Source organism: Vespula pensylvanica, chromosome 3, assembly GCF_014466175.1.
Source record: "Vespula pensylvanica isolate Volc-1 chromosome 3, ASM1446617v1, whole genome shotgun sequence".
NCBI lineage: Eukaryota > Metazoa > Arthropoda > Insecta > Hymenoptera > Vespidae > Vespula > Vespula pensylvanica.
The window spans coordinates 7,391,774-7,409,919 of NC_057687.1; the positions used below are offsets into that span (position 1 = coordinate 7,391,774).

The window sequence follows — 18,146 nt, forward strand, 5'->3', positions numbered from 1 at the left end:
AGGGTGGGTCCATTATCATCAATAATAATGGCTTTGTTAAACCTATGGGATACCCTACAGAAAACACAAAAAAAAAGATAAGATATTATAATATTTTAACGACGGATAATAAACGACAAGAGAGCGATTTCGAATGCGATATATATCTACATGTACATATATGATGTGTGTATATATGCATATATACATATATATCACATTATATAGGTATATAGACATATATGTGTATATAATATATATATATATATTTATTTATATATTATATACGTATACACGTGCGGTAAAAGATAAACAACTACAACTACAACAAAAAATATGCATGTGTGGCACGAGAAAAGGTAGATTTACATAGGTATAATTATTACCATGTTGCGCTTTTTATCTATTTCTCACGATCCCTAATATACTATTTAAGTTTTTTCTTTTTCATTTTTTTTATTTTTGTTTATTCATTTACTTATTTATTTATTTATTTTTTTTTAAATTAAGTTTCCTTCTTTATTTATTTACTTTTTTCTTTCTTTTTATCAATCTGTGCCTGTCGAATTTTCGGCTTACAGAACACGGATATACATATACGCGTACGTATACATACATACATACATACATATATATATATATTCTTATATACATATATATGTATATATATATATTTTTTCTCTCTTCTCGTATATGTATATCTCATTTGCTTTTTGTCCTCGTTTAAAGTATTCGTTATTTTTATTCTATTCTTTATCTCTTATCAATTATTTTTTTTTCTCTCTCTCTCTCTCTCTTTTTTCTTTCTTCATTTTTCTTTTTCCTTTTTATTTTTATACAAAAGCCTGTCAATCCCAAAAGAATATCCCGCTTATAGTCCGCACACTTGACCATTTTTTCTCATAAACCTTTCTTCTCTGATTTTTCCAATATAAAATTTTTCTCGATTTTATCTATCGTTAATAAATCTCGATGCTTGACAATCGTCAAACCTAAATCAAAAAAAAATTCAAAAAAAAAAGAAAAAGGGGAAAAAGAATTACAAGTTGTCAAGTTAACAAATTTTTTTCTTCTCTTTTCTCTTTCTCTCTTTTCTTTTTTTCTTTTTTTTTTTTTTTTTTTTTTTTCTTTTAACAGTCAAACACAAATTTATCGTAGAAATTATCTTTATAGAAAATGTCAAAATTGTCAAAATTGTGCGATGTAACATGCAAAAAAAAAAAGAAAGAAAGAAACGAATACCTATTAAAGAATTAAAAAAATAAAAAAAAAAAAGAAATACCTCCCCTAAAAAAGGAAAGAAAAAAAATTTACGCTTTCATCGTCCTAACGCGCGAGCATACATACAGCTTCTCTCATTCACCATCTCGCTTTCGAGAATATCTCTATCGTATAACATATCACCATTTTTTTTTCTTCTTCATCCCCTGTCCCTCAACATCCCTCTCCTGTCTCTTCTTCCGCACCCTCTTTCACGACCGATGTCGACTCCCTAATTAATTTTTTCATCCCTTAAGTTCAACATCCTTTCTATTATAACAGCAGTATCAACCTTCAATTAGAAAAATCTTCACGTTTCCCAGGTTCCTCTCTCGTCCCACCCCATTCCACCCTACCACCCCTTTTTTTAGAAGAGCATGGCTTCGTGCACTTTTTTTTTTCTTTCCCCCCCCCTTTTTTTTTAAATATATATATATATATATAGATATATAGCTACGAATTCAGCGAGAAGATAGCGCGAGGGTGGGCTGCCCTTAACAAAAAAAAAAAGAATAAAAGTAAAATAAAAAAATAAAAAATAAAAAAATATATCCACCGTATCCTCTCTTCAGCAGGTTAGAGGATAATGATCCATTTTATTAAATATAGATATTTAGAGATATCGCGAATATCGAAGGAAAAAAGAATATGAAAAGGGAAATAGGATAGAATTTCTTTTTCCATTTATTACTATTATTATTATTTCTATTACTATTATTATTATTATTATTATTATTATTATTATTATTATTATTATTATTATTATTAGTATTAGTATTAGTATTATTTGTTGTTTTACTTTATTTTATTTTATTTTTTTTTTCCAAAACCTGAACGTCACGACGTTAATTTTCTTGTTCGTAAAAGAGAACTATGCTCGGTATAATATAACCTTTGACATTCCACTTTCACACGTTATGTTACGTGTTGTACATTGATAAACGTTGAACAGTGAAACAGACAGAGACAGAACGAGTGACGAATATGTGTGTGTGTGTGTGTAAGAGAGAGAGAGAGAGAGAGAGAGAGAGAGAGAGAGAGAGAGAGAGAGAGAGAGAAAGCTTGTTCTGTCCAGAGAATGGTTGGATACACCTGCTGGCTGCGAATTCGCGTATTACAGTATACAACCAACGTCTCATAAATCAAAAGTGGAAAGCTTCAAAGGGACGTCTTTCGTGAGGGGAGAAGAGTGGCATTTTTGTCCGAGATTTAAAAAGAGCGTAGAAAAAGAGAAAGATATATATATATATATATATATATATATATATATATATATATATAAAGCGTGTATTAGCCGTCGTCGTCGTGGCGTTCGTCATAAATTTAAAAACATCCTTTAATAAACGAAGTCACGTGCACGTTATGTTAGTTTAGCAAACATTGTTAGAAGATAGATCGATTCGTACTTCCGGTACTCGGTGAAATTCATTTATTTATTTAAGAGGGATGCGAATTTTTATCCACGATTCAAAGTAAAAGGAAAAAAATTTTTAGAAAAGAAAAACGAGAAAATCCTTCGACCTTTGCCACCCTATATACACATATACATACGTACAAACATCCGTCTCTTCCTCTTTTTTCTCTCTTCGTCAAATTGCAAGAGAAAAAGAGATTGAGACAGAAAGAATAATCTTTTTTTTCCTCATTCCTTCTTACTGTTATCGTTGTACATTTTTTTATTTTTTATTTTTCTTCTTTGATCTTATCCTTTATTATTATTAATTATTATTATTATTATTATTATTATTATTATTATTTTATCTATCATTGGTCGTTTGTGTTTGTAACACTATAAACGAAATTAATTACTTGAAATTTATTAGTGCTCCCCGAAAATTGCTAATATATATTATATATATATATGCTAGTATATACTCAATGTTTTTTTTTTTTATGGAAACTTTTTTTATATAGTTTCCATAAATGGAAGAAAAAGGGAAAATGAAGTGATATAAATATGATCGAAACTTTTAATTAAAACAATTAAATTTTATCAAATTGAGAAATATGAAAAATTTTCATTGAAAAAAAAAAAAAAAAAAAAAGAACAAAAAGAAAGGATTGATTTGTATTATTATATTACTTTCGAAGGCTATCAACGTTGTCGGATCATGAATTATTAATTGAACATACGTAACTTGCATAAATATATGGTATATTGACCTATCGTTAAAGGTAACTCGTTCGCCATCATTTTTAATCTTTCATCGCTAATAATCATTAACTTTTATCGTTCGATCGTGTACATCGATTTAGAAAGTTAAACAACGACCATATTTCTTCCTTTTTTTTATCTTTTTTCTTTTTTAATTTTATTTATCTTTTTTTCTTCTTTTTATCGGAATGAAAGTTCTTAATTTTTTTTTTTCTTTTTTTTTTCTCTAATAAAATCCACGAGATATAATTATTCTCTTTCTCTTTTAACTCTTATCTTCCGCCTATTTGCTTTTCTCTCTCGAGTTATAATTCTACATATCTATCATCGCGCTTATAACGATCATTTTCACCAAACAAAAGTATACATACACATATCAAAAAATAACATACAGAATCAAAACGTGTTATAATAAATCTATCGCGACGAATATATCTTTGATTTTCAAACATACTAACACATAGATGCATGAAAGTGCTAGTTTCTCTCTCTCTCTCTCTCTCTCTCTCTCTCTCTCTCTCTCTCTCTCACTCACTCACTCACTCACTCTCTCTATCTCTCTATCTCTTTCTCTTTTTCTTCTCTTTTCGAAGCTCGATCTACTTTCACATTCTATCATCCCTCTCGGTCACTCGTCTATTCGTTCACGTAAATGAACAAAAAATTATTCAATACTGTATATACATATATATATATACATACACATATACATACAAAATTAAAGAATGAAGGTATACATAACATGCATACGAATCACTCGTAAATAAACAAAAAATTATTGAATAATGTATATACATATATATATATATATATATATATATATATATATATATGCATACACATATACTCACAAAATTAAAGAATAAAGGTATACATAACATATGCATATACATATGTTTATATATATAAACATTTCTCTCTATCCATAGTTAATGAAATATTTACATCCTAAATTCTCCCCCAGTCTGCAAGTTCCTACCATCCGAGTAAATAATGAAAGCAACTACTACCCTCGCCAATATTACAAAACCCACCTGCAACAACAACCCCTCCTATCTTCGGATGACCAAATGCTGTCTATATCGCTATAGATATACTACAAGATAATATATATATATATATATATATATATATTTCTTCCGTAAAAAAATTAAAAATCGTTTCTTCCATATGTATATACATACATACATACATACATACATATGTTTATAATTCGTGTTTCTAAGAAGAAAGTATATCGCTGCTAAATGAGACTAGCAAAGCATTACTTTTCTTCTCTCCTTGAACGTCCATGATCCTAGAACATAGTTGAATATCGAAAACGAATCGACGATAACGTTTCGTATGAAGGGAGGGTATGTTTTTTTTTTCTTTATACATTATTTTTATATTTACGTTTACGTGAACAAGAATCGATGATAAAGAATATTATTAAAGAAAAAATTGTACATATGTATGTATATATATTTGTGTGTGGTGGAATCAATCGTCGATTCGATTTTCTCGAATCTCGTTTTAAAAATTAGTTCTCTTTGAAAGATTAGTTAGTTTCATAACGTGCACATCGACAGCACTAAGAATGAATACCCTCGTTTAGATATATTCAATTAATATAGTATACCTAATTATTTTCAATATAGTACCATCATCGATATATTAATGTATTATGAATTGGCTATAGATAAAATAGAAGAGAGAAAGAAAGAGTGAAAGTGAGTGAGAGAGAGAGAGAGAGAGAGAGAGAGAGAGAGAGAGAGAGAGAGAGAGAGAAAATGTAAAATACTGAAAATGAAGAAAAAATCGTAAAAAAAAGTTCGATCATCAAAATGAAAAAAAAATTCTGATTTTCAAGATCAAAGATCGAGAAACGTTCGAAGGATCGTAGGACGAAGGAGAACGAATCAAAAAAAAAAAACGAGCGAGCAAGAGAGAAAGAGAGAAAGAGAGATAAAGAAAGAAAAAGATGGAATGATCAGAATCATCCATCTTTCTCTTTAAAATAAAAATAAAAAAAAAGAAAGAAAGAAAGAAATACAAAATAATCCAATTGAAATTTGAAAAGAGTTTCTCGATGCGTTTATCGGTGTCTTCGTGAGGCTTCAAAGCAACAGCATCCTCTCTCCCTTCAGTGCCCCCCGAATTTCAATGTGATCCACCTTAGAAACTTAGCCATTTTTTTTGTTGAGCGAAGGGTTTCTCCGTCGTTGTTTCAGATGGGCAAGCTTGGCAGTAATCCTCTTGCTGGCTTGGCGGCTTTGGGCCTTGGTAGTCTCGCCACTCCTGCTAATACCGGTGGAATTAATCCGGCAGGTAAAACAATTTCCTTCCTTTTTGCCAATCTCTTACAAAAAATTATATTACTTATACATAATATATATATATATATATATATATATATATGTTTAATATATGTTTTAAATGTTTTTTACTTTTTTATATATATACATAAAAATATGTATATATATGTATGTGTATATGTATATGTATATGTATATGTATATGTATATGTATACATAAATTTCACATGTCTTTTCTCAGGTTTTTCTCAACGCTGGATACATTATCTCTTTTCCTAATCCACAGAAACCTTATGATTAGAAAACTACCCTGAAGTGTTTTTCTTATTTTCCATTTTTTTTTGTCATTTGCTTTTTGTTTTTTTTTTTTTTTTCTTTTCATTTGTAGAAAAAAATAAAAGCCTAAATCAAGAGGACATTATAATACTTGTGTTTCAGTCGTTCAAATATATACGTGTATGCGCGTATATATATATATATATATATATATATATATATATATAAATATATATATATATACATACACACACGTATACAATGTAAATTGTATCTACGTGTCTCTATCGCAATTTGATTTTTAATCGGTGATATATAAAAAAGAAAACATTTTTATAGCATTGGCGGCACTAGCGGGTAGCCAGTTACGTACGAACAACACGAATCGGCAACAGCCAGCGGCGAACAATCAAACGCACGAAATGACAGTGCCGAACGAGTTGATTGGTTGTATCATTGGCAAAGGTGGTACCAAGATAGCTGAGATACGTCAGATATCAGGTGCTATGATCAGAATTAGCAACTGTGAGGAGAGAGAAGGTGGTGCCACGGATCGTACGATCACCATTACAGGAAATCCGGACGCTGTTGCGTTGGCACAGTATCTCATCAATATGAGGTGAGTCACAGTACCTAACTTAGGCAAAAAAACATGCCCAAGTAACTTTTAACCCTATTAAGGGCCCCAGTTACTCTCGTCGACCCCTTTTTACCCCCTTAACACCCCCTCGCCCCCCTTTTTTATAAGCCTTAGCTCTCTATGACCAAAAAAAAAAATGAAAACAAACGAAAAAAAAGAGAATATCTAAAAGAAAAAAAAATATATATTACACGCACGGAGAAAAGAAAAGGATAGAGAAAAAAAAAAGAAATAAAAGATTCGATATTTTGCGGACAGGATGAAGCGTTCGGACATGTCGAACGTTCTTCGTGTCCGCCATTTTGTCTTTCTCCTCCGCTTTTCTTTTACGTACGCGTACTACAGAGAGAAAACGCGGGGGGAACCTTTCGAAGAAACCAGTCGAACTCGTCCCGGCTACGTTTCGCGGTGGATTTAGCGGTATGCCATGTATATATACATATATACATATATATATATGTATATATATACATATATATTACAATAATAATTATTATTTTGTATGATTATAGCGATATATATTATGTTATATATTTTATATAAATATTTATTGACACACATATTTTCATCGGTCTTCTTCTCATATATCAGTGTCTCTTTCTTTCTTTCTTTCTTTCTTTCTTTCTTATTTTCTTTCTTTTTTCTTTATTACTTCTTTTTTGTCGTTAATTTACTTTTAGTTCTATCTTTATTAATTATATTATTATTTAAAACAGAAGTTAATTCGAAAGATGGATCATATCGATCTTCTAATCGGTTCGTTTTATCTTTTCGGATTCTTTTCGGACATTTAGAATTGTTTCGTATTTTTTAATCCATGTTCTTTTTTTTATCGTTCTTCTTCATGATTCTTCTTTTCTTCTTCTTCTTCTTCTTCTTCTTTTTCTATGTATTTTCTTTTGTTGTTATTTTTATCGTATCCGTACGATCATCGACGACGCTGCGATCGACGAGTTCTTTCGAAAACGATAACCTAAATCAATCCTGAGGAAAAGAAAGAAAGAGAGAAAAAGAGAGAGAAAAGAAAGAACAAATAAATAAACAAAATCATCTCCGTGAAAATGGATGTCCCGAAGATGATCGTCGAACGGCGCGTCGTCTAAACGTTACGATACGATGTATGGCCTGGCGCGAAGGATTTTCAAAATGACAAAAAGAAAAAAGAGAGAGAAAGAAAAGTATACAATGATGAGAATTACAGCAAAATCTGATAAAAAAAAAAAAAGAAAAGAAAAAAGATCTCTCTTCGTGCCAGACCACTGATTTTAAAGAGATCAGAGAAGAAGACAGGTGAGATATGAGTAGGTTTTAAGTTAAACACATACAGCAGAGTGAGAGGAAGAGAGAGTGAAAGAGTGAGAGAGAGAGAGAGAGAGAGAGAGAGAGAGAGAGAGAGAGAGAGAGAGAAGACATCATCGAGGTTGTTCAACGTATTCAACAGGGTGAGAGAGTGAAAGTGAGGTTGAGCAAGAGTGGGTGTGTGTGTGTGTGAGAAAGAGAGAGAGAGAGAGAAAGAGAGATGGAAGCAGCCCTCGCATTCTCGCAGCGTCTTCAAACTTGACGACTACGACGACCACGACGATAGCAACAACAACAACAACAGCAATAACGACACCAAGGAGGACCGAGGAGGAGGAGTTGGAGTTGGAGTTGGAGTTGGAGATGGTGATGGTGATAGAGATGGAGATGAGGAGGAGGGTCTTAATCCTTTGTTTCCAGGTCCTGCCTTCCAGGTCCAGTACCTTCTTGAGTATCCTGCAGACACACATCTCCGTTTTTTCAACATCTGTTCCCAATTGTCGCTGGCTGTCCTTTCAAGCAATCAATACCGACAATTAAAAAAAAAAAAGAAAGAAAAAAAAAGCTAAAAAATATTTCACTGTAGTAGAGAGAGAGAGAGAATGAGAGAAAGGAGAGAGAGAGAGAGAGAGAGAGAGAGAATGAGAGAATGAGAGAAACCAGCAGGTCGTTCCTTCGTTACCGATTACTGATAAATATCCTTTTCGCGAGTCCCAAGCAAGCGATGACGATACACACACAAACACATGACGTTTCCTTCCTTTTTTTTTTATAAACGAATACAGCTTTTTTAACGCATATATATGTATATATATTATTTTTTATGATTATGTACATAGATGTATACATATATTCTTCACGAATGTGAATTCAATCACGTGTTTGAAAAAAATCGTCGACAGGCTTATCAATCTCTTTTTTATTTATTTATTTATTTATTTATTTATTTATTTATTTATTTATTTATTCTTCTTTTTTACTTTCTTTTTTTTATCATTCGGGATAAGAGTAATCAAGAAAATATAATGTTTGTTAAAGCAAAGTACGCACGCACGCACGCATAGCACGCAAAGAGAGTGGGAGGGAGGGGCAGAGAGACAGAGAGAGAGAAAGAGAGAGAAAGAGAAAACGTGTTTCCTCGTCATCAACGTTATCGCTTTTTTCAAATACATCCTTAATTTTTTGTACGCTTATTCTCGCTGTGTATCATCGCTTTTTTATTATACTATCGAAACTGTACGTACGTCCACAAATGTGTTTTTAGAATCTTTTTGCTTTTTAAATTTATATATATATATATATATATATATATATATATATACACACACACGCACACACACACGGACACATATAATCTCGTCGTGCTGGCATTTAAATATACAATAATACATAGTTGTCTCTCTATGTCTGTTGATTAATTGGAACTATGGGACTAACACATGGACAACGTTAGACATATATATATATATATATATATATATATATATATACATACATATACATATACATATATATCGGCGACGTTAGACGATCAAAGGTGTGTGGTTATAGTCACTAACGCATAGATAGTAATCATCGATGATGATAATGGTGGTGATGATGATGATGATGATGATGACGAGAGACAGGAAATAAAAAATGGCCGATCGTTCGATCGGTTCGTTCGATAGACGCGATTTCTCCCTGCTGCATATATATATATACACACACACACATATATACATATATATATATATATGCAACAAGCATACATTATGGAGCATAAAAAAATGGAACGTAGACACACATACACATATACATACCTTTCTCACGTTTATAATTATAATCCATTTATATATTTTATTCCAGATTGTCTCACTCGCATTTTTTAGCTACTGCATTAACAATTATATGCAATAATAATAACCGGAATTAAGTAATATTGAATTTGTCCTGATAAATTAACTTCTCTTATGCTACATACTCGTCGTCTCTCTTTTATCGTTCATCATATTTGTTATATATATATATATATATATATATATATATATATATATATACATGTACATATATGTATGTGATATAAAAAAAATCATACGTATGTGTGTATATTTTTATTTTCTTTCGGCACTCTGTCCGCGTGATGTCGCCGTCGTCGCTTCGATCGATCGGTCGGTCGGTCGGTCGGCCATTTTGTCGTCAAGCGTAAAATCGCTCAATTCAAAATAAATTTATCAAAATAAGACAAAGACCGAGCGTTCGAGGCGTCGTATGCCTTTTCAATCACGTAAAAACGAATACACCATTTTGATTTTCATTTTCCTCGTGAAAACTCAACGGTAATTGCAAGGACCAAAATGATTTTCTTTCTTAAAAATGTTATGAAAATGTTACGATCTTCATGTTAAAAGAAGTCACACGATTTTCTTCGTTCGTATGAAAAGAAAAAATCTCGCGTACTTGTTCCATTCTTTTTTTTTTCTTTTTTGTCTGTATACGGTTCGTTCGTCCTTGCTACCCTTGAGAAAGAAGGAAAGAGAAATAGAGAAAAAGAGAGAGACGAGTACGTAGTCGAGATAGAGCCTCGTGCTCGTCTTTTTCAATGTCTGCCATTTTGCACCGCATCTTTCGCAGCGCGTCTCGTTCAACTGCGACTGTTTGATATATATATATATATATATATATATATATATATATATAATCGCTTATTTCTCTTTTTTTTATTTACGTATATGTATATATATATATATATATATATATATATATATATATATATATATATATATTTTTGCTACCTACAGCACATACATAATAATTTCGACCGTATTAATTGGAGGGTGCTTTTCTAGCGATTTTTTTTTTTTTCGTTTTTTCTTTAATATATTTTAACTAATATTGAGCATAATCTTTTTATTTCTCTCTTTTTTTGTTTTCCTTTTTTTCTTTTTTTGATACTCATACTTAACTAAATAATGCATACTCCCGCTGGCATTAATTGGTAGAGAATGGAAATTAACAAAGGGTTAAAATTTGATGTCCAGAAGAACGAGCCCGTTAGCGTTAGAATGAATGAGAGAGAATGTGTGCGTGAGAGGGAGAAAAAGAGAAAGAGAGAGAGAGAGATAGAGATATATTCCTCTACCACACACGTAGCCGGCGTACGTGAATGTCACGCTGCATAGAGTACCTCTTGTGCATTATATATATATATATATATATATATATATATATATAGCTCTCTTAGCCTTTAAAAAAGAAAAGGATAAAAAAAGAAGACCTTCCGATTGATTTATTTTTCACATTTTTATTAATTTTTCTAAATAATCTTCCTTTACTCGTTTCGCCCGTTTTTTAATTTTTTTTTTTTTTTTTTTTTTTTTTTTTTTTTTTTTTTTTTTTTTTTTTTTTTTTTTTTTTATATTAAGTCGTAGCTCTTTTTACAAATAAATCTCGCTCGGATCATATACATACTCGCTGGCTTCTCCATCGTGCCGATTAAACCAAAAAGAAAACAAAAAAATAATGACGATCAATGAAAAAAAAGATTCATTTATCCTTTCCTTATTATTTGTATCACATTTATTTATTTATTTATTTTATTTTATTTTTTTTTTTATCTTTTTTCTCTCTGAGGACTCGATCGATCGCCACAAGCTTGTATGTGTCTCGAGCGCAAATCTGTTCCACTCTTTTTTTCCCTAAATTAATTAATTCTAAGCTCCGTATTTCTTCTTTATATATATATATATATATATATATATATATACATATATATATATACATATACACATTGTATGCTTATATCTGTCAATCTCCTTCAGCCCGTCTTGCATAATTCGCAATCTTACAACCTATTTATAATCTTAATCGTTCGACCTTTACCTTCTACTTACACAACCACCCTTCTGAATTACTCATTGAAAATTTCAAAAAGAAAAAAGAATCATACCGCTAATTTTATACTTATATATATATATATATATATAAAACTCTCTTCCAATTAATTAATATATATTTATTTATTTATTTATTTATTTATTTATTTATCTATCTACTTTTTATCTTCATTATCTTCTTTATATTCTTCTACTTCTACTACTTCTTCTTCTTCTTCTTCTTTTTTAAAAAATATTCTTTTCATTACGAGATAAAAATAGAGAGAGAGAGAGAGAGAGAGAGAGAGAGAGAGAAGAGAGCGTGTGCGTGTGAATGAGAGTGAGATAGAGAAAGAAAGAAAAGATTAAAAAAAAAAGAAAAAAAAAAGAAATGCTTAAACTGAGAAAAACGTCTTTCCCGCCCTCACCTTTTTTACATTTTGTGTCTTTTCCCCAGTGTCGAACTGCAGAAAGCTAACCTAGAGGCCCAAAATACCCAAACCCCTGGCAGCGGTACCACTCCCGGGGCATCCGGGGCCAGTGCTTCCCCCTCTACTACCACTACCACTGCCTCTCCCTTGGCCAGCGCCATCCCCTTGGCTCAGCTGCTAAGCAAGCCAGGAGCCCTGAACGCCCTATCCAGCCTGACCGCCCTCGGCGGACTCACGGAATTGCTAGGTGGCGCTGCTGGCGCTGCCGCCTCGGCGCTACCTGTACAGACGACCGGCGTGCACCGATCGCACAAGGCGTTCACGCCGAGGATGCGCAGCCCGGGTGCGCCCGGACCAACTGACAGCGGCAAATTCAAATCCGAGCGCACCAAATACAACCCGTACTGAGTTGCTGCCGAAGATCACCAAAGGAGTGACGATGACCTCGCGGGAATCTGATCGCGTCTCTTCTTAATATTAACGGGAATGAAATGAAAGGAAAAATAAAAAAGAAAAAGAATCAACAAACACACGCGCGCGCGCGCGCGCGCACACACACACACACATATACATATTAACAAATAAACAAATAAACGAACACGCACGCACGCACGTATGTACATATATACATACATGTACACATACACATACCATATATACATACACGTGTGCACACATATTATGCTGCTGAATTAAGACCTGAAAGGAGGGAGCCTCACACGCAACACACACATATACAAATTACGTATATAGATAACAGTAGTATATACTTTTATTATTATCTACTTCTACTACTGCTACTATCATCATTATGATTGATTGATTGATTGATTGATTGATTGATTGATTGATTGATTGATTGATTATTATTATTATTATTATTATTGATTATGATTATTACTATACTATTAGTACTACTATTACTACTATTACTATTACTACTAATATTGTCATGATTATTATTAATCATTTATTATTATTATTATTATTATTATTATTATTATTATTATTATTATTAATGAGAAGGGATGAACGGAAATGAAAAAGAAAAAATAATTATAACGGACGCCAGGGTAGCGGCAAAACCCGGACAAAGACTCGATCGTGAATCGCTGATTATATTTCCTTTTTCTACTTTCTTGTTCCTTTTCTTCGTCTTTTGACTTCGAGATTACTTTTTCCCTTCCTTTCCCTCTAACTTCAGAAAAAAATCATGATAAAATCGAGACGAACGATTTGCGAGCGAGTCTTTAGAGCCTTTAGAGCCGATTCTGAGTCTTCTCTCCGAGCATACATTTTCTAAAACTCTGTTACGCTTATTTTATTTTATTTTACTTTTTTTTTCCGAACATGAGAGAAGAAAAGAGAGAGAGAGAGAGAGAGAGAGAGAGAGAGAAGGGGAAATAAAACTCGCCATAGATTCCGTCGATGCGACATACTTATTTCCCCTTTCTTTTTTTTGTTTTTTCTTTTTTTTTTCTTTTTTTTTTTTTTTTATTCTGCGGAATATCGTTAAAGTATTTGCTCTAATCTATGATTCTCTCTATGGAACCAAACTTTTTTTTTTTTTTTTTTTTTCAATTTTTAATAATATTGCTCGGAGAATTGACCCGTAGATCGCGTATACCGTTTGCGGAGAAAGGATAGCATTTTATATACATATGTACGTACTATATATATATATATTTCTATACATATATATATATATATATATAGTATACACGAACACGTACACGATCTTATAGATCTTATATAAGCGTAATTCTAATTACAATTATGTATTAATTAATATCGATTGCCGTTTTACGCAAGACCTTTTACCTAGCGTATGGTTAGTCCAATGTAATTTTGTCTTTTAGCTATTAGTAGACCACTTTATCGTGAGAGAGAGAAAGAGAGAGAGAGAGAGAGAGAGAGAAAGTATGCAAGAATATTAAATGAATGAATGAAAGTACAAATGTGCGAGAGAGAGAGAGAGAGAGAGAGAGAGAGAGAGAGAGAGAGAGAGAGAGAATTACAGATGCACATGTAGCGTATGCAAGAAGATAGAACGTATGTAAAGATTTTTTTTCCTTTTCTCTTTTTTTTTTTTTTTTTTTTTTTTATCACGTTTTCTAATTAAAAATTTTTTGTTCTTTGCTCCCCTTATTCCTTCTCAACATATTCTTTTTTTCATTTCGATTGTTTTTCCAATTTTAAGAATTATGCCTTAAAATTAAATGTGCGAGAAAACGTGTCTTAGGGAGTATATCGTGTCGTAATCATGTGTGACGTAGCTTTAATGACTTTGTAGATTCGTTGACGTCCGATGACTCGTCACGATAAATTATATAAAAGAAACAAAAGAAAAATTAAACCAAAAGCGTAAACGAAAAAGAAAGATAAGACGTTCGGCGAGCTTATTATTATTATTATTATTATTATTATTATTATTATTATTATCAATTACTATTATTATTATTATTATTATTATTATTATTATTATTATTATTATTATATCAAGAGAGATTGAGGGCCAATACTTTACTTGTCGTCGTATATAATGATCGATAAATGATGATGTAAGTGAAAAGTGTGAAAAGAGAGAGGAAGAGAGAGAGAGAGAGAGAGAGAGAGAGAGAGAGAGAGAGAGAATGAGAATGAGAGGAAGAGAGTGAAAGAAAGAAATAATCAATTTAGACGCTTAGTGGTCATAATATTGTAACGATACTGGTTATGTATTAGAAGATATATTATTACATGCTCGTAATATTCACAGACACATACACATGCACTCGAAACAATATATATATATATTTATATATATACTTATATATATATAAATTTATATGTGTATATAAAAGGTACACGATACATAAGGATCTACGAGAATTAACTTTCAAGATCCAAGTTTCTCTTTTCTTTTTCTTTATTTTTCTTTTTTCTTTGTATTTTTTTTTTTTTTTTTCTTTTACACACATATATTGCAAATTTTGGATTAGGATAGTATAAGAAAAGAGACAGAGAAAAAGAGAAAGAGAGAGAGAGAGAGAGAGAGAACGATCAAACTTGAATGAACGACACAAAGGTAGACAATATTGTTGTTGTCGAGAGATGAAAATAGAACAAAAGTTTAGAAACAAAAGACACGGTCGTCCCTTCTATTTAGTCGTATAATAGTATTTACAAGAGTGTGTGTGTGGTTACACGTGTATTCGATTTATTATAAATATATAGTATATTAAGTATGTAGAAGAAGAAGAACAAACAGAGAGGAAGTTCGCACGTAGAGATCGATCGAGCGTCAGCTCCGTGAAATAAAGAAAGAAAGAAAGAAAAAAAAGGAAAATAATAAGAGAAAAGAAATGAAAAGAAAAGAAAAGAAAAGAAATCACAAGCAAAGAGAGAAAGGGAAGAAGAAGAAAATTAAAGTAAACAAAACTTGTACGATCGTGATCGACTGATATGATATTTATATATGCATACATATATGAAGTGTATATATGTATACGTGAGTGCATCTGACACACACGCGCGCGCGCGTGTGTGTGTGTGTATGTGTGTATGCGTGTGCGTGTGTACGTGTATACGTGATGACTGAGTGGGTGGATGCATTTAGAAGAAAAGAGAGAAAAAAAAACGAAACAAAAAACTACAACTCACGATTTTCCACAATCGACTTTTTTCTAATCTTACAATTCGCGTCAGATTTTCTTCTTAATCCTCGTAAAAAAAAAAAAAATAATAATAATAATAATAATAATGCAATCGTTTCGATCATGATCACGTCGTTGTCCTAAAAGTATGTGTGTGTATGTATATATGTGTATATATATGTACCCATACATATTATATATATATATATATAAAACGATATGTGTATAATCCTTTTCTTCTTCGTTTCAATTATTATATTTATTCTCTTTGCATCTCTACGTCGCGTGATTTCTTTCCTTGAGATTGGACATATATGATTTTTTCAATCGACATGCATATATATATATATATATATATAATATATATATATGCATATATAGTTACATATATTTTATATAAAAGTGAAAAGAATTTTTTTTGAAAATATAGGACAATAGTATAAGAAAAAGAGAATGAAAAGGAATGACAGGAATTGCATATTTTCGATGAAATTTTTGGCGAGCGACAACGAATACGAACGTCAAAATTAATAACAACAATATGAGTAATCGATATTTCATTGGGATTAAACGTGATGTAGCGAAAAATGAAGAAAATAGAAGAAAAAAAGAGAGAGAGAGAGAGAGAGAGAAGCATTTTTTCCAATTTTCTTTTTTTTTCTTTTTCTTTCTTTTTTTTTTAAAACTTTTTTGTCTATTCTTCTTTTTCGAAGTAAATCTCGGGAAATCAATTCGTTAGTGTTGGAATGTGTATCAGTCTCTCATTAATATAAAAGAAAGAAAAAAAGGATTAAGAGAGCAACAACAACAACAATAATAATAATAATAATAATAACAACAACAACAACAACAACAACGGAGGAAAAGATGTCGCGAAGCTGTACGCCGTGCGCGCTTTAAACAATACAGATATCTTTAGCTATCCTGTATAATCTTGTTAAATAAAACTAGGCGTGTTTAATATACATAATAACGAAGAGAAAAAAAAATACAGATAAGTGAGAAAATTTCACGGGGGCCCATCTTCGAACGAGGACGCGCGAGAATGTTTTTTTCTTCTTCTTCTTTTTTTCTTTCTGTTTTTTTTTTTTTTTCTTCACCCCAAATTTCTTTTTTCTTTTTTTCCCCCTTTAATTTTTCGACTTTTTTTTCATTCTACGTTTATCACGACGATGATTTTATTATTAATTGTCTTCTATCTTTTTTTTTTTTTTTTTCTTCTATTTCTTTCTTTCTTTTTTTCTCTTTTTTCTTCACGTTTCGTTTCGTTTTATTTTGTTTTGTTTATCGAAAAAAAAAAAAAGATAACGAACGAAAGAACAAATAAATAATGATCCACGCATTTCGCGCGTCCACGTTCACGGCACTGTGCGTTTTATTGCAATCCCCCTTCAAAATATTTAAAATAAAAAAAAAAGAAAAGAAAAAAAAGGAAGGAAAAAAAGAACCGTATATTTATATACAATATATATGTAAAACCATGTCAACTTTAGATGCAATAATTTATTTATGATTTACATATGTATATATATGTATGTATATAAAAATATAAATACATATATCGTATATATAAATATATGTAAAACGATACGAGACTCCGAACGTTACGTGCAATAATTTATTTACGATTTACATTGTTTGAAAAATAATATTTGGCCGTCCGTAAGTGTTTTCAGACAGATATTAAAATTCATCTATTTCGAGTCTTCGTATCAAACTTTCGCTTTCCTTTTTTTTTTTTTTTTTTATTTATTTATCATTTCATTTTTCTTTTTTTTTTCTTTTTGATTTTATTTTTTTTTTTATTTATTTATTTATTTTATTTTATTTTTTTTTTTAATTTTTTTTTCCCCGTTGCCATCTATCTCTTTTTCGTCGTAAGAAAAGAGAACGAATGTAAACGTTATAAATATAATGCACGTTTATGTATATTGTTATAATACATATTTATGTGCTTATATATGTAATACATACGATACATACGTACGTACGTATGGAAAAAAAAAACCGTACTCAAGATCGGAGAAACTCGTACGGCGAGATGATGATCATGATGATGATCATGATGATGATGATGATGATGATGATGATGATGATGATGATGATGATGATGAAAGAGATGTAGAGAAAGGGAGAGAGAAAGAGAGAAGATGTATCCATCCAACCAACTTGACCCAGGCTCCTGCCCGTCTTTGGTAAGCACCATCCACTCCTTTGTAGTCCTTTTAATCGACTTTATCCCGTTTAACTGTCGACTACGAACATTTTCATTGTCACAATGTTTTAAAATGTTTCTTTTCTTTTCTTTTCTTTTTTTTTT

At 31.2% G+C, this 18,146-nt stretch overlaps 1 protein-coding gene across 5 annotated transcripts in view; it reads left to right on the forward strand.

Annotated features, from left to right (window-relative positions):
* LOC122627978 (poly(rC)-binding protein 3) overlaps positions 1–18,146 on the forward strand; it is a 185,241-nt gene that overhangs the window by 162,632 nt on the left and 4,463 nt on the right. For 4 of the 5 annotated variants that reach the window (XM_043809716.1, XM_043809715.1, XM_043809718.1 and 1 more), the window contains exons 6-8: positions 5,608–5,704; positions 6,307–6,586; positions 12,218–12,728. In XM_043809716.1, coding sequence (XP_043665651.1) covers positions 5,608–5,704; positions 6,307–6,586; positions 12,218–12,599 — 759 coding nt within the window. In that variant the 3' untranslated portion in view covers positions 12,600–12,728. Of the gene's footprint in view, positions 1–5,607; positions 5,705–6,306; positions 6,587–12,217; positions 12,729–18,146 lie in introns of those variants that run through there. The other variant, XM_043809719.1, reaches the window with a different exon arrangement.